The sequence below is a fragment of the Dipteris shenzhenensis genome, chromosome 25 (genome assembly GCF_047967505.1).
Source record: "Dipteris shenzhenensis isolate YYH24624 ecotype China chromosome 25, Dip_SZ_1.0, whole genome shotgun sequence".
Lineage (NCBI taxonomy): Eukaryota > Viridiplantae > Streptophyta > Polypodiopsida > Gleicheniales > Dipteridaceae > Dipteris > Dipteris shenzhenensis.
In genome coordinates, this window is record NC_141620.1 from 47,085,782 (window position 1) to 47,113,055 (window position 27,274).

Below are 27,274 nucleotides of genomic sequence, written 5' to 3' on the forward strand. Positions count from 1 at the left end.
TTTATTAGAGGCTTCGGAAGAGCGATGGTTCTATGAGTCTATGAGAAACCTGATACGACAAGCTGAATGAGTGGCTCTACTAAAACAAGCATCATCACCCATGCTAAATGCTAAATGCTAAATACTACATGGTCATAATATCATTAGTACTACATAGTCATAACATCAACATCATCATCATCATCATCATCATCATATCAAATCAGATCCAATGCCAATTCTGGACCGATATTGGAGACCCAAGGGTGGAAGTCATGATGGACCTCGGGGGGGTGGGGGTATCAAAAGGCAGACGATGCTCGAAAGTAGCTCAAACTTGCTTTGTTCATGAAAAAGACACTCACACCTTGTATGCATCTTATCACACTTGTATTCGTAAGGTTCCAACATGCCTTGCGGCATCTCCTCCTCTCTCCTTAAATTACCAAGTTCCTTTGCCAGGGAAGCCCTCCTGGACACATGTGAAACAAAAGTTATTGATCAGACCGTCGATGTGGCTATCTCAAAGTACAAAAGGGAATTACTAGAACTTCACTAACCAATAGAATATCCAATCTTACAACTTGGAATTTTTTAATAGAATAAGCAAAATATAAATTTAAACTGCCTCAAGGGACTCCACACAATCCAAGGGACAGCAAAAGAAAGAACAATCATCCCTTCGTTAGCAACTTCAAATAGTTATTTCACAGAGTTAAAAATATATATATTATCTCAATTTCTCTCATTGTACTTCTTCAAGACTTATTTATACAATTTCCTTCTATGCTACAATGTCTCACATCTACATTAGGGGGGTATCTAGAAGATTGTGGGGAGTGGGACTTTAAGTGCATACGTACAAGTTTGACCTAATTTGTTCATACTGATTGGACTAGAGCATCACATAAGCTTCATCTTCAATAATTCTCCCTTTTCTAAGCCTTTAAATCCAGTCATCCAGATTACTAGTCAGCCATTGAAATGAATCCTTTTCCTCTTGTTGAAAAACAACATTACATCTTTAATAAGACAACACTAAAAAACAAAATTCAGCATACTTGCACAACTCTAGCCACGGAATTGCTAACCAAGAAGCAACAATGATAGGTTTAGAGCCTTGAACTGTCAATGCACACGATTGAAAATGACTGTGGACAACAAGAGATGCAAGCTAACTTTGCATGAACTAACCAGTTCACGTACGAAATGGAAATGACACAAAGATTGCATGAAGAAATGTTTTACAAATCAAAACGACTCAAGATAGAGCGCACCCCTACTGAGTTTGTTGCTCATACAAACGACCAAAGAAGGACTCAACTAATGAACCTTACAAAAGCATGAACTAGTAAGCTCTCAAAGAGCTTGACACTACATAGGCACGAAGCCTAATTCGACAAAAAGGACTGAGAGCAGCTGTGCGAACCCTTCTTGTAGAAGATCACCGCCACCTCCACGTGCTGATCAACTACCATCAACCGCCAAGTATCTAGAGTTCTAGAGAGGTCGCCATGCTCCACGTAGCCTCCCATGCAGTCCACCAATCACCATGCATGACTTGCATGGTCCAATCACAAAGCCCAAACACCTTCCTCAAACGTTCATCTATCACTCCATGAGGACGATCATGGAATCATAGAATTCCTACAAGCCCTCCCTTGGCCAAAATGGGGAGACACTAAACATTATTGCTTACAAAAAAGCCATAACACAAATACTACTAATGCTCACAAAGAGCTACTCGAAGACCCGCTCACAAAGAAGCATACGCTCACAACAAATGCATCTCAAAGATAACGTTCACAGAGAACTAGTAGCTCACAAAGAGCTAAAAATGTAAGACTTGTTCACAAAGAACATGTTACCCGACTACTCACGAAGAGCATGCGCTCATCAAAAGGCCCAATCTTGATCCTTGAGAAGATTATCTTCAAACAGCATAGTTGCTTAGAATCTCATCACGTTTCTTTGCATAGCAGAACTTCGCTATGTGACCATCTTTACCACAGTAAGAGCATTTTCGAGTGTCACGAGCAGTTTTCTTCTTCTTGTCGATGGTCAAATAAACTCTTGAATAGATGAACAAGTACGTTTCTCCTAACTTAGCAGCATCCCCACATAGTCTAAGGACTCCAGATTATCATCAAGGCGCAATATTCGAACTATTTCACCAAGCTATTCCGTAGGTAAGCTTCTAAGCAAGATAGCCTTCTTATCTTCATCCTTGACTCGCGCTCCTACATCACTCAGTTGCCTCAAAAGGGCTTGCATGCGGTTTAAAAACACTCCAAGTGTCAGATACAATGGACAGAGGAGGTCACCTCTTTATAGCTATGAGGGCGGTAGTCAGATCAACACAGTCGGTGGAGTCGACTAGTCTACCTATCGGTGGAGTCGACTAGTCAACCTAGTCGATGGAATCGACTAGTCGTCCATGGAATATTTAAGGAATATTCCCTATACCATCGCCTCGGGGGCGCCCCCACCAGGGGGCCGTTGGCCCCCCTGGGACCCCCCAGTTGGGGACCACAGGCCCCAGCAAGAATAAGGGGCTCCCACACAATCACCTTTCTACCATCAACAATCATGCCACCTTACATTTTCTAATATTACTACCATGGATTATGTACATCACACCTTATGGGTCCTCTTACATGGAAGGGTGCCACATGGTCATGCCCTGCCACCTAAACCTTGGGCCCTTTGCACACCATATTTTATTATACTATTGCCACACATACAAACATACACTCATATTTATGCCTTTTTCCCTTAGACAAATTTATTTATAATAGTAGCTGACATATTCACAAAGGCATTGGGTGCAAAGAAGTTGTGCAAGTTCAGAGACCTGCCAATTCTCAGCAGTGGTGGCCTTCACATCGAGATGATGAAAGTATTCGGGACCTAGAGCACGACCCAAATATCCCAGGGCCTTCTCATCCTTGGCTTCCCATGCACGAATCTTCTCAGCATCATGAGAACGCTCTTGGGTTTTTTTCCAATCCAGAGACCACTCCCCAAAGTCCTTTTTTAATAAATAATAAGCGAGTTGCTAACTACCATGAAGGATCTTCCCACAGAGGACAACATAGCAGATATGTTTACAAAGGCACTTCCTCATCCCAAGTTCGAAGTCTTCCTACAGGCTTTACACTTGGTTCCCTTTGTTACATGATCTGACATCCCTTGTACATTCATAGGTGGCTGTATCCTTCTGGATGAACATGTGCCACCATGACCAGAAAATACCAAGTATTCTGAGACGTTTCCAGAGTACTTCAGCCCATCCCATGGAGGGGGGTTTGTAGGCCATCTCCTGGTGGTTCTAGTGATGCCCTATAGGCCATGGTATGTGCCTTGTAGGCATAAATATAGGCACTTGTAGTGGCCTTTTAGGCCACATAGGACACTTAGTCCTATGTGACACCTAGGACACTTAGTCCTAGGTCTAGGTACAAGTACCTTGTACTCCTTTTTTCATATATCCTAGTTGACATGACGGCATTTCTCATCGACCCTTGTACCTTGTACGTGCTCTCTTTTGTCTACGCGACCCTTCATGCTTTCCATATTTCCATTCCGTTCCTAGTTTGCTCCATGTCTCATCAAACTAGACATGCGGCCCAGCTAACTTGAGATACACATGATGTGTAGCCTGGATCCTTAGCTTGTTCCATCTATTTTAAATGCATTTACAGCTTAGCCTACTTTTATATAGGTTGGCTAAATACCTTTCGTTCCCCTAGTGGGGTGTTTCGATCTCACTATATTTCTATTTTTTATCTCATTGGTATGTTGGTCTTTTGCAAACATTAATAAACATTTCCTTCTTTCTTTCCCTTTCTAACCAAGAGTTTCAACCCATGCTTATGCATGGAACAAAGCTATCCTTGAGAGATAAGAATAAGCTCTTTTCACCTTGATCGGTTGAATTACTCTTTGTCTTGGCCATTGTTTGTAGGAATTCTATGATTCCATGATCGTCCTCATGGAGTGACAGATGAATGTTTGAGGAAGGTGTTTCGGCTCTGTGATTGGACCATGCAAGTCGTGCATGGTGATTGGTGGATTGCATGGGAGGCTACATGGAGCATGGCGACCTCTCTAGAACTCTAGATACTTGGCAGTTGATGGCGGTTGATCAGATCGTGGAGGTGGCGGTGCTCATGGGGGTGATTTTCTACAAGAAGGGTTCGCGCAGATCTCAATCCTTTTTGTCGAATTAGGCTTTGTGCCTGTGTAGTGTCAAGCTCTTTTAGAGCTTACTAGTTCATGCTTTGTTAGGGTTCATTAGTTGAGTCCTTCTCTGGTCATTCGTATGAGCAACAAACTCAGTAGAGGTGCACTCGATCTTGAGTCGTTTTGTTTAGTAAAAGATTTCTTCATGCAATCTTTGTGTCATTTCCATTTCGTACGTGAACTGGTTAATTCATGCAAAGTTAGCTTACATCTCTTGTTGTCCGCAGTCATTTTCAATCGTGTGCATTAATAGCTCAAGGCTCTAAACCTATCAATGGTATCAGAGCCAGGTCGAGAAGGGTGAGGTGATCGTGAGAATTGAGGGTGAGGCTTCCATGTCCAAGAGAGTATTGCGCAGTTCTTCTGTGTGTCCTCCTACTCTATGTCTCCTACTGACAGCCGCTCCCGAACATAATGATAGTGAACTTCAATATGCTTGGTACGCGCATGAAACATTGGGTTACGCGCAATGGCCAAAGCACTCTGGCTATCAGTGTAGACAATAGTGGAGGATGTCTGGCGAATACCAAGATCTGTAAGTAACTGTCGAAGCCAAACACACTCTACTGTAGTGGTAAAAGCTGCCCTGTACTCAGCCTCACAGCTAGATGTGGCAACTGTTGGTTGCTTCTTGCTGAGCCAAGAGATACATGAATTGCCAAGCAAAAAACAATTGCTAGTATGTGACACTCTGGTGTCGGAACATCCTGCCCAGTCACTATCCGTGTAAGCATGCATGGTAAGTGAACCCTGATCACCATAGAAGAGGGCTAAATCCTGAGTGCCTCTGAGATATCTGAAGACTCTCCACTGCCCGCCAATGCTGTGAACTACGCATGTGCATGTATCTGCTGAGCTGAGATACTGCATACTGTAAGTCAGGTCTGGTGTGACATAAATAAATAAGGCTTCCAACAGCCTACTGATAAAGAGTAATATCACATGGTGGGCTCCCATCATGAGCTGAGAATTTGAAGCCAGGGTCCACTGGACTAGAGATTGGCTTGCAATCCTCAAACTGAAAACGATCAAGGAGCTGTCCAATATACTTGGACTGAGACATCATGATACCCCTCTCAACATGAGCAAACTGAATGCCCAAATAATAATGTTGTCGTCCCATGTCTGACATTTAAAAAATCTGCTGCAAATCAGCCTTGAAAGCTGCAATTTGCTGAGTATCTGGGCCCGTGATAAGCATATCATCCACATATAAAATCAGCACTAAAAAATCAGATCCACTCCCACGGACATAAAGAGTGGGTTTTGTGGGACTATTCTGAAAACCAAGGGATAGTAAGTGTGCATGAATTTTGGCATACCATGCCCTGGGTGCCTGCTTCAAACCATAAAGGGGTTTTCTAAGCCGGCGTACCTTATTTTCAGAATTAACAACCTCAAAGCCGGGAGGTTGTGTGACATATACTTCTTCCTGCAGATTCCCATGAAGAAAAGCAGTCCTGATGTCAAGTTGGTGCACTTGCCAATGATGATGGGCTGCAATGGCAATGACACATCTAATGGTAGTAATCCTGGATGTGGGAGCAAATGTCTCCTCAAAGTCAATGCCTTTTTGTTAGGCATACCCTTTGGCAACAAGACGGGCTTTGTATCGATATATGCTGCCATCAGATTTCGTTTTTAATTTGTAGACCCATCGGGTACCAATGGCATGCTTGCCGGGAGGGAGATCTACTAATTCCCATGTGTCATTTTTGGCAATGGATTGTAACTCATCTCTCGTAGCATCCATCCATTCTTTGCTGTCAAAAGCATCTTTATGGCACAAAGGCTCTTCATTGCAAGCTGCAGCAAGGAGTCCAAACTCAAGAAAGTGACCATGCATCTATCTATTCCCTGATCTTGTCCGAGCAGCAAAAGGCTGATCTTGTTTGCTGTCCCTCAATGTATCAAGAAGCCATCTGGGAACATGCCTTTGCTGTCTATTGACAGCTCTTTCTTCAATGACTACATCATGAATAGTGGGATCATTTTGTGCTGGAAGAGAAACCTGCAAATCAGCATGAGGTAGTGGCTGATTATTGCTTGGTGGAGGGCCTACAGGAGGCTCATGTTGCTGGTCAAAGTCCTCTTCTGAGGATGGCAGAGGTGACCAAGATTCAAAGGCATCAAACATGTCAACATCTGGCTTAGCTTTGCAGTCCATAAGAGGAGAAGCTGAATGTTCAGCAAAGATTACATCTCTACTGACAATAATCTTCCCAGTATTTGGTTGATATAACCGATACCCTCTGCTCTCCTAGCTGTAACCAATAAATATGCATTTGATTGCCTTGTCATCAAGCTTATGTCTCAGCTGAGATGGTACATGAACATATGCAAGAGACCCAAAAATTCTCATGTGTGAAAGTGAAGGCTTCCTGCCTTTCCATGCTTCATAAGGTGTAACAGTCTTCAATGCCCGTGTAGGTGATCTATTCAGCACATAGTTGGCACACATCACTGCATCAAGCCAAAATTTATTGGACAAAGACTTGGCCTTAAGCATGCATCTGGCCATATCCATTGTGGACCTGTTTTTCCTTTCAAAAACATGATTCTGTTGAGGAGTGTAAGGAGTAGTGCAGGAGCGAATAATGCCCCGTGAAGACAAAAATGCATCAAACTCCTTTGACATATACTCTCCCCCCCATCTGTGTTGAGGGTGACAAGCTTGCATCCTGATTCATTCTCAACCATATTCAGCCACCTCTGAAAACATGGGAAAACTTCAGATTTGGCTTTTGAAGGATATACCCAGCAATATCTTGTGAAATCATCAATGAGAGTCATGAAATATTTGTACCCTCCAATGGCATTTGTCCTCATTGGGCCACAGACATCACTGTGCACTAGCTGCAATTTCCTTTGTGAGAGTTTTGGGCAATTCTTTTGAAAAGGAAACCGATGCATCTTACCCAAAAGACAACCCTCACACACATGTTTGTAAACTGTGTGAGTTTGAGGTACATCATTTGCCATCTACTGTGAATGTAGCTTTGCAAGAGCTCTATAATTGAGATCACCCATTCTCTCATGCCAAAGATGAGTTTCAGCAAGCTGTGAATCTGAAATAGCAAATGCTTCAATAGAAAGTGCAGCTGAGTGATGATCAAGGTGATAAAGCCCCTTTTGCAAAGTGCCAGTGAGAACTATGGCATTGTCATCACGAAGATCATAAACTAGGCATCTGTAGCCATCAAAAATCACTCTGAAACCTGAAGTAGCAATTGCTGAAATTGAGATCAGGTTGACTTCAATTCCAGGCACAAAGAAAACATTTGTCAAAGTGACAGGATGACTTGAAATAGATGTGAGCTGCACATCTCCAATTCCTTTTACAGCATATGAGGCATTATTAGCACATGTGACAATCCCCCCTCGAGGTGCATCAGATAAAGAATGAAACAACTATCTGCAAGATGTGATAAGCTTGGAAGCACCACTATCAAAGTACCAGGACTGAGCATCATTAGCAGCAAATAGTGCATCAGCTTTGGAGGGATCAAATTAGCAATGGACAGCCCATGCCCAATCATCCTGAAGAGCATGTGCATGTGAAGCATCTGCTGGCTCATGGGATTCAATAGCATGTGAGGCATTAATTGTCAATCCTGCTTTCTTTTTCTCTGAAGCAATGTGCTTCCAGCATTCTGAAATGTCATGTCCAGGCTTGCGACAATAGTTGCATCTTTTCTTCTTTGACTTATCTCTTGTATTTTTTGATGCATGGGAGGAATTGCAGCTGCTATGTGCAGATTTTGGCTTGCCCATAGGCTTGGAAGCCTTGCCTCTTCCTGTCTGTTGTGAAGCAAATGCATGATCACAAATAATGGCTTGTCTATTAGCTCGACTTTGCTCTTCCTGCAAAAGCAAAGTAACTAGCTGATCAAAAGAATAGTGGTCTGGATTACCCATGGCCACTAATCAAAGGGTTGTAGCAAACCCTTGACATGTATTTGGCAGTCCATTCAATGTGGTATTGACAAGCTGTGAATTTGGCGCCACCTCACCCTGGGCTTGCCTGAGTACATGCTGCACAACCTCCTCTATGGCATTATTATTTCTAAAACCATTCTTTTTCAACATGTCCACATACCAAAAGTATGGCAAGCAAACTGTCAACAACTTACCTATCAGAGCCAATCTACACACCTTCCATACATGGGCCTCTTCGAGTTGGGAATTTGGATTTTAATGTGTTGTGGAAGGACTCGATGGCCCCATTCGTGTCTATTGGTCGTCTATTGGTCATCTCCATTGTGCCCGCTCTATTGGTCGTCGCCGTTGCACTCGCTTTGTTGGTCATGAAATCGTGCTAGACTGGAAGCGGGCACACAAACAGATGATCAAGATGACATTTTCCATGATCTAGATTACACCTGCTCGTGTGTACTAACTGCAATCCCACATGAAACGTTACTTCCACGATTCACAAAACAAATTCTTCGATGGGTCTACACCTAGACCATCGGATGATCCAACCACTAGTTGTTCCATGAGGTCCATGACCTTTGTCAGGTATGCATCCATAGAGTCACCTTCATTCATACTGACTTCCTGTAATTGTCTTCTCAAATATGCAACACGAGCTTCATTGCGAATCTGATAGAGAAAAGCCAATTTATCCCAAGCATCCTTTGCTGTCCTGCAAGACAGGATGTGTGGAATAATGATTCTTTTGCATGATAAAGCAATACATGAATGTGCATTTGCATCTCTTGCATCCCATCTTGACTGTTCCTGAGTTGGAAGAGTAGCAGCAGGAGTGCTAGAAGATGAGGCATTAGGAGCAGTACCCCCTGCAGAGGGACCAGCAGTAGAGGCAACCACTCTAGCATTGGCTGGAACCCCAGAAACAATATTCCATAAATGCTTTGCAACAAGAATATGGTTCATGAGATAAGACCACATTGGATAGTTGGTGCCATCCAACTTATCATCTTCACGAAGAACACCAAACAGATCCTTATTGTTCCCAGCCATAGCAAATGTGATACCCTGAAAGAGACCTGAAAACCCAAAAGCCTCAGGGCTATCACTGCAAAGAGCTGGCTGTCCAAAAAATGATAGCAAATATCTGCAAATTTCCAACCCAAATCAAAAGGCAAATGCAGATCTGACCCAAATGTGACTGTGGCAGGCAATGTTCACTGCAAAAACTGCAAATCTGGCAAAAGCCCCAAATTTAATGAGGGCAAATAGGCCAAAAAGAGGGCAAATGCAGAAAAGCCCCAAATTTTGCTAAAATTTCTGCAAATGTGACCCAATGAATGATAATCTGACCCAATGTATAGCCTCAAGGCTTGAAACTACAAAAGTATGAGTTACTGTCCCAAACACCAGTTGAAATTGAGCTCCCAACACAAAAGCCCCAAATTTTGTTGGCCTGAGTGATGACATGGCACAATGTGACAGGCAGTCCTGAACCTGAAATTAACTAAAAACTTCAATTTTTGGAAGGATTTCAGTTGTCAACCTTGTCCAAAGTATTGTATTGACAGGTTGAAGGTCCAGATGACTTGAAATAGATGTGAGTTGCACATCTACAATTCCTTTTACAACATGAGGCAGTATTAGCACATGTGACAGTCCCCCCTCGTGCATCAGCTAAAGAATGAAACAACTGTCTACAAGATGTGACATGCTTGGAAGCACCACTATCAAAGTACCAGGACTGAGCATCATTAGCAGTAAAGAGTGCATCAGCTTTAGAGGGATCAAATGAGCAATGGATTCCTGGTCTGCTCTTCCTGAAGCAGAAGTCCTATCAACTCATAAAAAAGTGAGAGGATTTGCACCCCCCCTCAATGATAAGTTCAGCAAGGTATGAAAGCTGAGATAAGACTCAGGAAGAGAATTCAGAGTGGTTGTAATCATCTCTGAATCAGGAATAATCTCATCTATGTTCAACAATTCTCTCTGAGATCCTATAGCTTTGTGAGGTGGACTGACATGGAGTCACCCTCTTCCATATGTGTATTACTTAACTCTCTTTTCAAGAAAGATACCCTCGCATCATTCCGGGCTGCATACATGCTTTCTAAAATATCCCACGCTGCCTTGGAGGTCTTACACAACCGGATATGCGGAATGATAAATCTTTTCACTGAAAGAGAGATGCATGACAAAGCTAAGGCATCCCGTGAATCCCATCTCTTCTGCTTTGGAGTAGTGACTGTAGCTGCACCAACAACTTGTCCTGCAGCTGCACCCTGTGCACGACCTCTTCCACCTCCTTGCTGGGGAGGGGTAGCAGGTGCAATATCTGCTGGTTGGATCTCACCCCCATTGACATAATCCCATAAATTGCGAGAAATCAGAATATTGCGTACCATGAAACTCCAGAGGGAGTAGTTGGTACCATCCAACTTGTCTTCCTGTGAAAGACCACTGAACTGGAAGTCATTCTGATTTTGATGGGCCATATCTGAGAAAGAGATTTAAGCAGATACAAAACTGAATTCCCTTACTAGGAATGAAATGCACAACTCCAAAAAAACACAGCCAAGCACTGGCTGTAAATGCAACTCAGATTTCTGCACTTGCACTGTCAGAATTCTGTCCAAGCATCAAAAAACTCTCCAGAACCTGCCAAAAGTGCTGCAAAACACTTCAAGAAAGGCAGTATGAACTGAAATCTCCAAAATTGCTCTCCCAACACAAAATCCCTAAAATAGGCCTGAAATTGCAACCGGAAAGGGGCAAATTGATCAAAAGCCCCAAATGTTGCAAGAATTGCGCTCTGTCTGCAAAAGCCCCAAATTTCACTGCAAGATTGCAGTGTAATTACAAAATCCCCAAATTTCTTCAAGAAATTATACTGCAAAACTGAAAGCCCCAAATTTCGAGCTTGAAATTGCAACCAGAAAGGGGCAGAAGTACAGAAAGCCCCAAATTTTGCAATTTCAGTAGAAAGCCCCAAATTTCAGACCAAATCTGCAATGTTTGCTCCGAGTGTAGCTCCGAAATTACAAAATGATTGCAATGTCTGCAACAAACAAAATGCCCCAAATGTACTCCCAAAAAACTGAGCCAAACAATGGCTGTCTGCAAAATGTGCCTGCCAAAGATCACCTGCAAGTTTCTCCTGTACGGAATCAGAGATTGTATGGAGGACTACCTGCTGTACGGAAGCAGGACCAGTACGGAAGTACAGATGACAGTACGGAGAAGGTACGTGATGGTACGGTCGGTGACAGTGAACTGTACGGTTGGTGGCAGCGAGCTGTACAGTTGGTGGCAGCGAGCTGTATGTACAGGTACGGAATTGTACGGCGAATCGTACAGTCTGACAATGGGCTGTATGGATGCGATGTACGACGACCACGGCACTTGTACGGACGCGATGTACGACAACCTATGTGTTGCAGATCTGTACGGCGGGTACGATACGGCAGGTAAGGTACGGTTTTCGAGTCTGCAGGTACGGAAGGTACGGATGCAGCTGGAGCAGTACGGCAAGGTATGGACGTGCAGAGACCACTTATGCATGAGCATATGAGCATAAAAGAAAAAGAGAGAAAGCTTAAGCATAGGCAAATACATATGCTTATGAAAAGAGATCGAAAGAGGGGAAAGAGGGGGAGAAAGAGAGAGGAAAAGAGGAGAAGGAGACATATGTTCATGCATAAGCATAAGCATAAGAGAAGGAAGAGGAAAAAAGAGCATAAGCATAAGAGAAAAGGAAGGAAAGGATATGCTTATTCTTATGCATGAGCATATGAGCATAAAAGAAAAACAGAGAAAGCTTAAGCATAGGCAAATACATATGCTTATGAAAAGAGATCGAAAGAGCGGAAAGAGGGGGAGAAAGAGAGAGGAAAAGAATTATATCTATAATTCTAACACTAATGCCACTCCCGTCACCAAACTTGAGGAGATTGAAGTCACAGTTTCTTTTCCTCCCGACATTGTGCAGACGATTGCGGTAGTAGAGGAGGGTTTTCGTTTGATGCACATCATTGGCTTTCTACCCTGTAGAGGCCAACAGTTACGTGATTGGGTGTACACCAGCATGGCCTCATTGGGTGTCTCAGTTATGGTTTTCCGATTGCTTGGCAAAGGGTACTTTTCTTTTGGCCTTCAGTCTGCAGAGCAGGCTCAAAGAGTACTTATGAGCTCACCGATTCAGTTTTAGACCAGAGTCATCCATTTGTGGCCTTGGCGGAAGCACTTCAGTACTACTTCCCCGGGACCGCGACAGGTCTCTTTTTGGATGCTTTTCCCTGGACTTACTGATGAGGTCAGCTCTTGTCGCAGAGCTGTGGAGCATATGGCTAGTGTGGCAGGTACAGTCATCCCGTCAGGTGCTAGACTTTCCTATGCTCAGTCACTTGCTGGTACAGGTGTTACGAGGGTCAGACTCACTTCAGAGTTCCCCCCTCCTCGACCTTGGCATACTTTGATTTCGTACTCCATGGGAGATGGGGTCCAGATTCAGCAAAGGGTTTTGTACGAGGGTCTTCTTGATCAGTGTCTTTTCTGTCGGAAGAGAGGTCACTTTATTAGGGATGGCCCCAGTCGTCGGCCTCGATCAGAGACTCCGGATCCATCTCATCCTACGGGTGACCCAGAGCCTACAGTTCAGCCTTCAGGGGTCTCTGAGCCTGCTTCGACTCATTCTGCAGAGCGAGAGGAGACTCCTCCGAGGGAGCCTCCAGTGGACTCAGAGGACTTGGAGGTGCCTCCAGTGGAACAGTTTTCACGGAGAGCTCGGAGGAGATGGAGACAGAGGGAGAGCTAGCAGCACGAGCAGCCCTAGGTACGAGCTCAGAGATGGCAGAGAGTTGAGACACATGTGCAGGAGACCCTGAAAAGGGGAGATGCAGAGGACCATCTACAGGCAGGTCATGACACTGTGCAGGAGACGGTAGCACAGGGAGTTGAGACACATGTGCAGGAGACCCCGGAAAGGGGAGATGCGGAGGACCATCCGCAGGCAGGTCATGACACTGTGCAGGAGACTGTAGCTCAGGATTTGATGACTCTTGACACTACCACCCCGGAGGTTCAGATATTTATTCCTGAGATAGTTATCCAGCAGGAGACTACTCAGGCTACAGTTACTGTGATGGATGCCTCTTCCCAGCAGTCGATTGAGAGAGTGGTATTTTACAACACAGGTCAGAGTCAGAGCCCATTTTAGGATCTCATGCGCTTGTACGAGGTTCCCTCGAGACCTCTTTCTCTTCCCAGTCGCATCGTACCTTCCTTTGTTGCTATGTGGAGCATCCTTTTAGACACCCCTCCCAGTACAACCTCGTCCTCGCAGCTTTTCACTCCTGGTTTATCCATATCTTTTGCGAGTGCGGTCACAGATTTCGCTCAGTATCCAGACAGGCGTGAGGATTGGGAGATCCTAGCAGATGAGATCGAGCGAGATTATCAGTCACCCACGCTGACAGGCACCTCGTCGCAGATTCTTCCTCTTCCTCTCACCTATTCTAGGAGCAGAGTTAGGACGGCTTAGCCCTTTTCAGCTCTTTTGGCTCCTAGACTTGACCCCAGGATGGTTGACAGAGATCTGCCTGTTGAGTTTTGGCCCTTTTTGGCTCGAGGGGTTACCACAGACTCCCTCACTCGATTGGAACTTCTCCTGGTGTTTTGACGACGGTCAGAGGAGGTAGAGGAGTACTTGGGATCTGTTACTCTCTCCAGAGAGGGGCACATTCTTCGTTTCTCCGTAGGCAGCTTTCGATCTCGGGGGAGCGAAAGCTGGTCAGCTGAGTTACTTGACATCGAGATTGCTAGACAGCTCATGAGCATGACTCAGTTTTCACCGGTTCACCGTATTGTCGACTCGCAGATTCATTCATGCCCTAGGACTCTCCGACCTGGCTTTAGTGGCAGGGCCATTCTGTTTCTGTTCTTTGAGGTTCAAGGAGACTTTGATTTGCCCAGGAGTGCTGGTTGGTTTGACTTTCAGCTCCTCAGTTCGCGCCAGAGTACTATTCCCCGCCATTTTACATGAGTTGGGGCAGATTTGGAGTTTGATCAGAGACTGACTTTGGATTGCGCTGTCAGAGAGAGAGATTTGTGTCGTTACCACTGGCACCCCCTCACTTCCATCCGATGTCTAGGTTGTCCATCATTTCATGGAATGTGAGAGGACTGAACGGCCGCAGATTTACCTCAGATGCAGATGGTCGTAGATCGGGAGTTCCTAGATTGTAGTTGCTTAGGGACTCCCTTTGGTTTATTTCCTCAGAGTCCCCTCCAAACATTGTGCTTATCCAGGAGCATAAGCTCTCCCAGGACAGGATTGACAGATGCAAATCCTTACTCAGAGGAGAGAGCTGGACATATTGGAGCCCAGCAGATGGCACGAGGGGAGGAGTTTGCATTTCAATTTCAGACAAGTGGGCCTCAAAGATCACCCAAGAGGGTACACTAGTGGAGAGTAGGGCATGTTATGTTATTCTTCATATTGAGAGCACAACAGTTGGTGTTCTCAATGTGTATGCTCCCACGGATCCAACCCACAGACGTGCTTTTTGGAGACAGCTCAGAGAGTCCCTTCCTCAGGCCGACACCTGGATTGTTGGAGGAGATTTCAACATGGTTGAATTCTCTGAAGACAAGTCGGGCCAAACAGAGGGTGGCCTTTCTGACAGGGAGAGAGTGGAGTGGGATAGTTTTGTTTCGATGCAGCTCGATTGGACGACTTTCGTCACTTGGCTGACAGTCTTCAGTTCTCTTGGTCCGAGGTTTTCCATGGCTCTCTTTCTTTGGTCAGACTTGATAGGTTTTATGTTGGCCACTGGGGCCAGGCTAGAGGAGGACAGAGTAGGATCTGCCCGGGTTATGTTTTAGCTGACCATGCTCCAGTCCTATTGCAGATTCTTCCTACCTCTCGATTGGAGGAGCACAGGCTCTGTGAGAGTTCCAGACTTTGTTTTTCACGACGCAGAGTTCGTGGAACGGTTGAGAGAGGCTTGGTTGTCAGAGGACACTCCTGTGGATCAGGGCTGGTTGATGTGGGTAGAGACGGCTTTGGCTAGAGTCAGCATGGCCTGCCAGTTGAGGGCAAAAGAGGAGAAGGAAAAGCTCAGAATCAGAGATCGGAATGCAAGAGTGGAGGTATCCAGTCTTAAGAGATTGATTTAGAGTTTTCCTCATTCTCTTTTCATCAAAGGGCAGCTTTCGGAGGCTCAGGAGAGACTAGAGGAGATTCAGGGCAGGAGGGCCCAGTTCAGGTTTTACTCTCAGCAGACGTTCTGGATCTAGAAGGGGGATAGATGCTCTAGAGAGTTCTTCAGGGCAGTGGGTCAGAGATACTCTTCGAACAGCCTTTGTAGACTTGTGGATGAGACCGGGTCTCTTCAAACGGACCCTCACCGTCTTGTTGAGATCACTTCCGATTTCTATTCCACTCTTTACACCGCCAATCCAGTCACCAAGGAGATGATCAGAGCAAGAAAGGAGATTTGGAGCCATGTCCCCCAGATGGTCTCAGACAGGATGAGTCATGTTTTGGATAGCCCACTATCACTCCTAGAGATCACGGATGCGTTAAATGAGCTGCCCAGAGACAGATGCCCGGGGGAGGAGGGTTTGTCGCCACTTCTTTTCAGAGCTCTTTGGGATACGATTGGGTCTCATCTACTCTCTGCCTTTTCAGAGGCTCTCGATATAGGATCTTTGGGCGAGACATTATGCACAGGTATGATTTGTCTCATGCTGAAAGGGGGAGACAAGACAATCCTACGCAATTGGAGACCCATTACACTTCTAGGGACAGCCTACAAGATCCTAGCGAAGACCTTGGCTCTTCGCTTAAAGCCTATGCTGCCAGATATCATCAGAGCTACTTAGATAGGATTTGTCCAAGATCGAAGTATCTTCGTTAACATCTTCACCTTTTGGGAGGCCACTCACTGGGTGCAGGAGAGTCAGCAGGAGATTGCAGTTCTTCTTCTCGATTTTGAGAAGGCTTATGATAGGGTGGACTGAGGCTTCTTGGAGGGCACTATGAGGAGGCTAGGCTTCAGTGATAGATGGATTTCATGGGTCTCCTCACTTTACTCTCACTCTTCTAGCAGGATGGTGGCCTGTGGAGGCAGAGGACCGGCTTTTCAGCTATCCAGATTAGTACGACAGGGATACCCGCTTGCACCTTACCTTTTCCTTTTCGTAGCGGAGGCTATGGGATACATTATGTAGGCTACCAGTCATGGCACTTTGGGCCTTCATTTGCCTATCCAGCAGGAGCAGGAGCTTCTGGACACTGAGTTTGCTTATGACACGGCATTGACAGTCAGAGGAGATGCATATAGTCTTGCTACTGCTGCGGATTCAATTGACAAGTTCTGCCTAGCCTCAGGGGGACTTGTCAATTGGAACAAATCAAAAGGCATTTGGACTGGAGCTCAGCAAAATACCCCAGCATGGGGAGGAGATAGAGGCTTTGTGTGGATACCCAGAGGCACCTCCATGAGATATCTAGGCTTCCAGGTTGGCATTGAGGTGTCCCCGATGCAATAGTTTGCCCTAGTTCTTGAGAGTATCCGGAGAAAGCTAGCCTACTGGAGTATGGCTAGACTTTCTTTGGCCGGAAGAGTGCTAGTACTCAACCAAGTTCTACTAGCGACTATGTGGTATGTTGCGTCATGTTGGTGCTTTCATGTTGACTACATCCGCCAGGTGAGGAGATTGCTTCGGAACTTTCTGTGGAGTGGTGGTGATGGTTCTGAGGACACTAGGGCTAGAGTTTCATGGGATACTATCACTTTACCCTCCTCGTAGGGAGGACTTGGGATTCTTGATCCGGAGATGTAGAGCAGAGCCCTTTTAGTCAAACTTCTTGTTAGAGGTTTGACTCCAGGAGATCGGCCGTGGAAGCAGTTCCTACTGCATGGAATTCACTAGTGCACCCCTAGAGCAGCAGGCCAGTGGGCAGGTAGAGTTAGTTGGATCTTCCTGTCAGACCAGCATTCTCAACCTTCCTCACCACTGGTGAAAAGGCTTATTCAAATCTGGGATCATTTTCGACAGCACCTCATCAGAGCAGTTCCCCCCTCCAGAGAGGAAATTGCCCGACAGCCACTTTACCATAAACCCCTGGTTCGGTATCAGGGATCTTCCCTTGGTACAGCACTTAGGACTCCCTTGGCCCGATGGCATGCTCAGGGGGTTGTGACAGTTGGAGATTGGTTCAGGGGAGGTGTGGAGATGTCAGAGGAGGTGATCAGAGATAGACACGGGCCACTTGGACAGATTGCTGCCACCAGATTACTGATCATGAGAGCTATTCCTCAGCAGTGGAGGGATATACTCACAGATCCAGCCTATGTTCGCCCCATCTCTACTTGGTCAGGTTGTTTTAATGAGGCTGGGCTATGCATTGGAGTTCATTTAGGACCGGCACCGTTTATTTATTTTGAGGCGGACTCCTCTCATAGATTGTATCCCACTCAGCCCCTGGATCGGCAGGAGCTCCTTTGGCAGAGAGTCAGGGTCATTGGTTGCCTGGGTAAGGAATGGGCCATAGATCCTTCTAGGTTGACCATTGCAGAGGATACTAGATGCAGACTTTGGATTTTTCAGGGTCGACCTCTTGCGGAGCTTGACTAGGACCCAGGTGAGTGGGCATGGCCTACTCCGGTGGCAGGCAATCGTCCTCTTTCCTTTTCCCAGTACTCGACGAGGGCAGGTTACAGGCTTCAGCAGAGAGACTCTCATCACCTACCATCTACCTCCCAGCATTGGCACGCACAGGGACTTACTGCAGAGCTCTTGCTGAGCTACTGGACTCACTTTTGGGGCATCAGTAGAGCCAGGAAAGTCTCCTACTTTCTTTGGCTCACTATACATAGAGGCATACCTGTGGGTACTTGGCTTCAGCAGATGGGTAGACCCTCCTTGTGTATGCATTGTCAGCTTGCAGAGGAATCTAGCAAGCATTGTTTATGGAGCTGCCCCAGCTCTAGAGTGGTCTGGATAGGTATCTTCAGGTTGTTCTCACATGTTACATCCGAGTCCTTTCTGAAGACATGGGACGCTGCCCTTTGGGGGAGAGGATCTGGAGCCTTTACTCTCTTTGAGTTAGAGCCAGGAGACCACGGTTTCTTCATGCAGCATCGCCAGAGACGGGGTCCCACAGAGGCCAGCATCATGGAGCCACAGGATTTGCTTTTGGTACCTGTACCAGCTTAGGATTCCCTGCCTACTTCAGCTGCAGGGTCAGCCTGGGAGGTGATTTCCAGAATTACCCTATGGCGGATATGGTGTTCGCGATGTTCTTTTGTCCTTGGGGGCCATTTATGCACGGAGGCTGACACTCTCGCTTCCATTTGGGCGGAGATTATCTTCACTCTCAGGAGTCAGTAAGAGCGGTGTACAGGCACCTCTTCGGCAACTCCTGGGAGACTTATATCCTTCGTGAGGACATGGGACTGCTCCTTGTTTTTTCATTTGACCCCTTTTGGGATGTCGTGGCATTTTAGACCACCACCATGGCTTTTTTGCCACATTGTTGAGGCTAGAGATAGAGTACTTTCTCTCCCACCTGTTGTATGATTTGTTTTGCATGGAATATATCACTCTTTATATTTAAGTAACTAGCTGATCAAAAGAATAGTGGTCTGGATTACCCATGGCCACTAATCGAAGGGTTGTCGCAAACCCTTGATATGTATCTGGTAGTCCATTCAATGTGGTACTGACAAGCTGTGAATTTGGCACCACCTCATCAATGTTGGCAAGTTGTTCCATGCGGTCCTTGACCTTTGTTAGGTATGCATCCATAGATTCACCTTCATTCATACTGACTTCCTATAATTGCCTTCTCAAATATGCAACATGAGCTTCATTGCGAATTTGATAGAGAGAAGCCAAATTATCCCAAGCATCCTTTGCTGTCCTGCAAGACAGGATGTATGGAATAATGATTCTCTTGCATGATAAAGCAATACATGAATGTGCATTTGCATCTCTTGCATCCCATCTTGACTGTTCATGAGTTGGAAGAGTAGCAACATGAGTGCTAGAAGATGAGGCATCAGGAGGAGTATCCCCTGCAGAGGGACCAGCAGTAGAGGCAACCACTCTAGCATTGGCTGGCCTCAGATCAACCCCAGAAACAATATTTTACAAATGCTTTGCAACAAGAATATGTTTCATGACATAAGACCATATCGGATAGTTGGTGCCATCCAACTTATCATCTTCATGAAGAACACCAAATAGATCCTGATTGTTCCCAGCCATAGCAAATGTGATACCCTGAAAGAGACCTAAAAGCCCAAAAGCCTCAAGGCTATCACTGCAAAGAGCTGGCTGTCCAAAAAATGACAGCAAATATCTGCACATTTCCAACCCAAATCAAAAGGCAAATGCAGATCTGACCCAAATGTGCTCGTGGCAAGCAATGTTCACTGCAAAAACAGAAAATCTGGCAAAAGCCCCAAATTTAATGAGGGCAAATAGGCCAAAAAGAGGGCAAATGCAGAAAAGCCCCAAATTTTGCTGAAATTTTTGCAAATGTGACCCAATGAATGATAATCTGACCCAATGTATAGCCTCAAGGCTTGAACTGCAAAAGTATGAGTTATTGTCCCAAACACCAGTTGAAATTGAGCTCCCAACACAAAAGCCCCAAATTTTGTTGACTTGAGTGATGACGTGGCACAATGTGACAGTCCTGAACCTGAATTAACTGAAAACTTCAATTTTTGGAAGGATTTCAGTTGTCAACCTTGTCCAAAGTATTGTATTGATAGGTTGAAGGTCCAGATGTCAAAAGCCCTAAACTTTTCTGTTGGAAATTAGGGTTTGACAGTAAAAACTGTCAAAAACAGTAAAATACTGCAAATGTTGCTTGTGAATCAGCTTTTGGTCCTTTGATATTAGTACTGAGACTCCAAAGGCCTCTATAGGTAGAGTATAACAAACCATGAAGCTGCTGCAGCAGGTTGAAGTGCAAAAGACAGCTGGAGTGTAGCTGGAACATCCCTTAGACACCTCGAACTTAGTGCGTGGCTGGTAGTATCTCCTTTGGTGGGCTCTGTACAGGTCGCGATAGCAGAACATCTTCAGTAGATGACTGTGGAGAGGTCATGGGAGCTAGGCGCTTGGAATTGGGTCTGGTTAAGGTCGTGGGGGCTAGTGACAGATGGTCACGGGTACTGTGGAGGACCTCGAAAATGCTGCAGCTGAAGCCTACAAGCAGTCGCCTCAGTCTGGGAACAGCAATGAGGCACTTTGTGGTGACAAAAAAACACTGGAAGCCTTGGACAGCAGCTGGAGGAAACGTATGGGATCTGTACGTATCTGTACGGACAGTACGGAAAAGAGGCGCAAGAAGCAGATCTGGGCTCTAGTACCACTTAAGGGTCGCATGGACAAAAGAGAGCACATACAAGGTACAAGGGTCGATAAGAAACGCCGTCACGTCAACTAGGATATATGAAAAAAAAAGTACAAGGTACTTGTACCTAGACCTAGGACTAAGTGTCCTAGGTGTCACATACGACTAAGTGTCCTATGTGGCCTAAAAGGCACTAACACTACAAGTGCCTATATTTATGCCTACAAGGCACATATCATGGCCTATAGGGCATCACTAGAACCACCAAGAGATGGCCTACAAAGCATAATGGAAAGGCAAAATGGAAAGCAAATGAAAGAACAAGTGCTAGGTAATGATAACAAAAATACTCACATAGTATAAAGCTTGATGTTGACTGATGTAATAGACAATAGACAAGTACAACACTATATAGTGTGACACTAGACTCTAGAAAGCCATAATGTATATGGGATAACCCCCAATATGACATATGGCATGTCTAGGACTCACTAGACTATAAACACACCTAGACCACCTAGAACACTAATTTTAGACTCACTTTGGCTTCATATTCCAACACCCTTCCATGAAGGCAAGGTGAGACTACTGGAATGGAACCAAGAACAGAACATGACAATGATGGTCCAAGGTGAGAGACTATTGGAATGGAACCAAGAACAGAACATGACAATGACGGTCATCAAACTGTGCACCCTATGTAACTCAGAGACTAAGGTCTGAGCGTGTTCAAAGGTTGATCCAAGCACTCTCATGGCTTGAGACTCAACATGCTCAGAGGCTCACCTTATAGCATGGCTACATGACTAGCTTATAGGTCTAGGAATATACCAACATCCTGGAACTCGGCTAGGCCTGATAACGAGACCTATCAAAGCCAATACATCCCCCTCTAAACCTATCAAAGCCAATACATGGCTCCCACAGTACATCCTCCCTTGGCTTCATAACAGGACATGTTAGGAAGCCACACACCAAAATAGAAAAAACCATTACATCTTTTTAGGAGGACTATCCAAGGCAAAGGACCTGTAGACTCAATGAAAACCAAACACTCAATACATATCATTTTAGGGAGACTATCCAGGGCAGAGAACCCTGGAGGAGATTAAGCAATATGGTCAGCAGAAGCTGAGGAGACAACAGGAGACTGCCAAAAGTGCTCAAGAAAGGGCCGCTAGAGCAGCTTGTGCTGCTGAGGAGAAGGGTAGAGAGAGACAACAGAGGCTGCAGCTTTGCTGAAGGGGAGAGCAGCTTGATCGGAGGTGGTATCTTCATGTGGTGTTCAATGAGTTTTGGGGAAGCTCCTTGATATGGTTGATGGCTTGAAAGCCCAGTGCCTTGGATGATTAGGTGTGTCGGTTAGCTAGATATGATCGTGTTAATCTATGAGTAGTAGGAGAGGAGGTTGTAATAGTTGGTTGTGGTGGCTGGGGGTACATGGTAACGCGGATATCATGAAGGGCACTCAGGCTTGAGCTGCTGAATGGAAGTGAAGCATTGCTAGTGCATGGTTGGAAGAGCCATGGAAGAGCTTGCAGAAAATAAGCTACGGATGGTAGGGGTGGCATCTCTACTACACTAAAGCTTGGAGAAGCTGAGAAGGATTATCATAGGACCAAGAGGGATGGCAAGCTATGATACAGAAGCTTAGCACACCACAAACTTCCATGAATCCCTCTAGAAGCTTGTGGGTGGTAGATAGTATTGCCAATGGGTTGTTGGCAATTCAGTGGATAAATGTGAAGGCAAGAAAGAAGATGAAATACTGGCGGTGATGAACTCAAAGGATAGCAAGCTTTTGTAGGAGAGCTTGGTTTATTTCAGACTCAAAGAATTTTGATGAGAGCTCATGGATAGCAAATAACTTGTATATGAGATGGGTGAAGACCTTAAGTGGTTGAGCATAGTGAATAATTGCAGTTGTGGAGTATGCTTGCAGAGATGAATTTATGTTTCAAGTGTCTTTGTGTGTTTTCTGAGTTTGAGCTCAGTCAATAGGAGAACTTGTGTGGAGCTGTGTAATCCACTGGGTGGTTTAGGTTGTTTGGCTTCCGGAGGAAATGTGGCCAGAGTATGAGTTTGTATCTAGAGGTGTGTAGAGGCAAGGAGTTTGAATGAATGCCTTTACCTTGTGATTGTGCTATTCAGTTGTTTTAAATGTGGATGAGGGTGGCTGTGAAGGCAGATTAGGCTCTACTGCTTTTGTCCATCCACCGTCTCAGGGTGGTAGGCAGTGCTAGGTGTAAGAGAAGTAACCACTGCTGTAAGTAACTCCTGCCAAAAGTGACCCATAAATTTTGCATCTCTGTCACTGACAATCTCCCTAGGGAAGCCATGATGCTTAAGAACATGCTCGATGAACTGCCAAGCAACTTGTGATGCTGAATAACGGGTCTTAGTGGGTATGAAATGGGCCTGCTTTGTCATTCTGTCAACCACCACAAAACTGCTACCCATCCCTGCTCTATGGAAGGCAACCCTGTGATGAAATCCATAGCAATGTGAGTCCATTTGCCTTCTAGAATAGGTAATGGCTGCGAGAGACCTGCGGGTAACCGGCTGTCTACTTTATTCTGCTAACAGGGCAAACATTCACTGACAAATTTAACTACATCCCACCACAAGCCATCCCAGATAAAGCTCTGTTTGAACTTTTCATAAGTCTTAGTAATACCCATATGTCCTGCCATAGGAGATGAGTGCATTTCCTGTAAGACCAGGAGTCGGTACTTCGAATCTCGCACCAAATAAATTATGTCCTTGCACCAAAACAGCCCATTATGCAGCTTAAATTCAGCATGCCCTTGGCCCAGTGGCTTCTGTAACTCCACAAATATGGAAGCTGCCTTAGAATCCTGCATGTATTCTTCCTGAATACCATGAATCCACTCTTGGTAGATGGTAGAAATGGTAGACAAACTGCATGGGATAAGGTCTCTGCAACCACGTGTTCTTTCCCTTTCGTGTACTCAATGTCGAAATCATAAGACTGACAGCCACCTCTTCTGCTTCATTGACAAGTTGGGCTGCATAAGGAAATACCTGAGTGTCCTAGGATATGTCTTAAACTTGATTTTGCTACTGTACAGGTAGTGGTGCCATTTTTCGAAAGCATGGTGGACGATAGCCAACAGCTCCTGATCATACACATGATAATCCAGTTCCTTGGCATCCAATTTCCTGCTTCGAAAAAAATCACCCCGTGTTCCTGCCTTAGCACAACCCCTAAGCCTTTGCCACTGGCATCTGCCTCCACAATGAAAGTACGTGAAAAAGCAGGGCATACCAACACAGGAGCATGAGTGAGGGCGAATGTCAGGTCTTCAAAGTTGCGTTGTGCATCTATAGGTCACATGAAAGCATCCTTCTTCAAAAGGTCTGTCAGAGGGGCTGCCCTCTTGGCAAACTTGCAAATAGAAAGCAAGACCTAGAAATCCCCTCAACTGAGTAGGGTTGCATGGCTGCGGCCAATCGTCAATGCATTTCACCTTTGCAGCATCCACTCGAATGCCATCCTTGCTCACAATGTGACCAAGATACTCAACCTCTTGTGCCATAAAAGTGCATTTGTTGGCTTTAGCATAAAGCTGACATGTCTGATGTGCTCCTGCTTATCCTTGTTGTAAATGAGGATGTCATCAAAAAATACCAGCACATATTTGAAAAGGAGAGGCTGCAAAATCTTGTTCATGAGTGCCTCGAAGGTTGCTGGTGCATCGGTCAATCCAAAAGGCATCACCTTGAACTCATACAGTCCCCTCTCTGTGCGAAAGGTTGTCTTGTGCTCATCCCCAACTTTCATTCTAATCTGATGATAGCCGGACCTCAAATCAATCTTAGTGAAAAACTGAGCACCCTTGAGTTCCGCAGGTCATCTATCCTAGGGATTGGAAACCTGTTCTTGATGGTGACCTTATTCAAGTCTCTGTAGTCAATGCACATACGGTAAGAACTGCCCTTCTTCTTCACCAGGAGCACAGGGGATGCAAAAGGAGAAGTGCTAATAATGATGAAACTCTTCTGAAGTAAGTCTCTCACTTGAGTTGCCACTTCCTCCCGTTCTACCTGAGAGAGTCGGTATGGGGCCTTCTTGATTGGTTTACTGCCAGGCCCCACGACTATGCCATGATCTACATCTCTTCTCGGAGGCAACTGTGATGGTAAATCAGCAAACACATTTGCAAACTCTGAGAGCAATCTCTGCATATCACAATCATCAACACGGGGAGTGCCACCCTCCTTAGTTATTCACACATTTAATGCATATATGGCACTGCCCCTCTTGAGCTCTCTAGCCAACTACCTTGCTGAAATGACCTGCAATTTAGGAGCTGCAATACCATGCAATGTAACTGATCCATCCCTGTGGACAAAGCTGAGTGTTAAGGCATTGAAATCCATGCTGATTTTGCCTAGTGATTGCAACCAATCACAGCCAAGGACAACATATATTGGGCCCATGTCAAGTGCCAACAGATCACCTGCAAATGTATAGTCATCAGAGAACTTAATCCTTGCATCTTGGCAACAAGATCTACTGATCATATGCTGTCCATTGGCCACTTCTACTCTCAGCCCATGGTCTATCTTCGTAGCAATCAGTCCCACCTCCGTAAGGTCTTGCAGTTAACAAAACTGTGGGTGCTACCGCTGTCCACCAACACATGCACAATCCCGCCATTAATCATCCCTGTTAATCTGATAGTATCACAACTTTTGGCAACCATCAGGGCATGCATGTAAATAGTATGAAGTGTTGGCTGGGCATCCCAATAAACCTCGTCCTCGTTCACAAGAGCATTACCACCTGCATCTTCACGTGCATAAAAAAGCATCGCATCGTGATGCTCCATAGAAAAGAGTGTGGGCCTACGGCCTCTCATGCCACCAGTGGGCAGAATCTCATAGGAATGCGAAGCATGAGTGTCATGGGCAGTAGCACCACCAGGATCAAAAGGAAAGTCAGTGCCCTTCGTGGCTCCAGTGTCAGGAGCCTCATCTGCATCATGTGTATTTGCCATCTCATCTTGAGACGTATCCAAACAACCTGGGGCATCAAACAATTCCTCGTCACCTGAGAGGTCAATGATCATGCTGAGCTTGGCAATACCACCGTTGCGCAATTCTTTGAAACCCCTCCAAGTGGTTAGTCTCTAAGGCGAATCCCTCATGTATCGCCACCATGTGTGGGCATAGTCCTGCATATGCATACCTGCAAAAATGATGCGCTCCTCCTCAGACTTGGAGTAGAAGCGAAAATAGTCTTCCAGCTTCATGAGCCACTCCTCCAACACATTAGGAGTGCAAGTGTCCCCTTTAAACTTATGCACTGTGAGTTTGTCCTTGATATCCTTGGCGCATAATTCTTGTGTGTGTAACCTCCAGAAGTGTGGGCATCATTGCGCTTGAGGTTCACATAATCGGAGAAGGGCATCTCAAGTTTGATGGTCTCAGGTAGGGCCCTGTATGAACGCAAAGAATCTGCCAACATGTCATCAAAAGTGGCTTGTTGCCCACCACCAACTCCCTGCTACGTAGAAGCTGCTGCCATCTGCTGATGCATTGGCTGTGTCTAGCTATATGTGCTTGCTGGCGGAGCGATAGGTGCATGAACCCCAGGCTGGGTCTCTCTGCCAAATGCATCTCTCCGAAATGATGGCATACCAAAGGGCTGAGAAGAGGACTGACCTCTCTCCCAAGGGTGTGGGCTGCCATATAAACCCAAGCCAACTCCAAGCATACTCGCTGGTGTGGTGAAAGGAGCACTAGCTAGATGCACACCAATGGGTCGGCCCAAAAGAGATGGCTCAGCTTGCATAGATGCAGAAAGTTGAGAGCCAAAAGATGGCCTGACATCCTACAAGAAGGTGCTATGTGGCACAGAAAATACATCATCTATGTCCAGATAATCCCCAAGCTAGGGTACATGCAATGGTCCAAAAGAATGTTGCTCATAGGCACAACGGGCATCTGCCATAAAACCCAAGCGCGGAGCAAACAAAACATTCTAACTGTCTGAATGGTCCCCGTGCTGGGGTGCCGTCTGCTTACCCTTATCTTGCATAACAATGGCACATGTGATTTGCTGACCAATCTGATGTCCCATCTGGACAAGAGCCGTATCCTGCATAGCCATGGCTGTGGTAAGCTACTGGCTGAACTCCTATCCTATCTAGCGGAAAGCACCCTAAGCATATAGGAAAGGGCATTCAGAAACTGCGTTTGCGCTGCCTGCACTTCCCGAAATGTAGGAGAGAGAGGCTGACTGAAAGGAACCTCTGCACCACGAGTGGATGCAACCACTATTGCAGGCACTTGCTCATACTAACCAGCCTCATCAGTGTCATGCAATATATCACGAGGAACACGCTTCGGTGCCATGGTGATTAGCCCTAGAGAGAGGAGCTCGAATGTAGGCAAGGAGAAATAGATAACAAAACCTTGCGTACTGAGCACTTGAGATAGTGCGTGGAAACACGAAAATGTCGATGGAGAGGCTCGGAAGAAGGGTCGTCGAAGAAGCTTCGAAACAGAGCCAAAATGGCTCCAAACGGGTTGTGAAAAGCCCTAGAAGAAAGTTGAAAAGTAGACCCTTTTTTTTTTTTTTTTTTTTGGGGGAGGGGGGGGGGAGACCTAAGTCACCTAGGACAGCCCTACCCTAAGACCTTTAGGACTGTTAGGGCGCTGTCTTAGACCAACCTAACCCAGCCTTTAACCTTAGTTAGTACTAACCTAACC

The 27,274-nt window shown here is 45.6% G+C and overlaps 1 protein-coding gene across 1 annotated transcript in view; it reads right to left on the bottom strand.

Annotated features, from left to right (window-relative positions):
- LOC147885969 (kinesin-like protein KIN-4A) overlaps positions 1 to 27,274 on the bottom strand; it is a 220,312-nt gene that overhangs the window by 97,046 nt on the left and 95,992 nt on the right. The window contains exon 23 of the mRNA XM_087396260.1: positions 347 to 451. Coding sequence (XP_087252386.1) covers positions 347 to 451 — 105 coding nt within the window. The remainder of the gene's footprint in view (positions 1 to 346; positions 452 to 27,274) is intronic.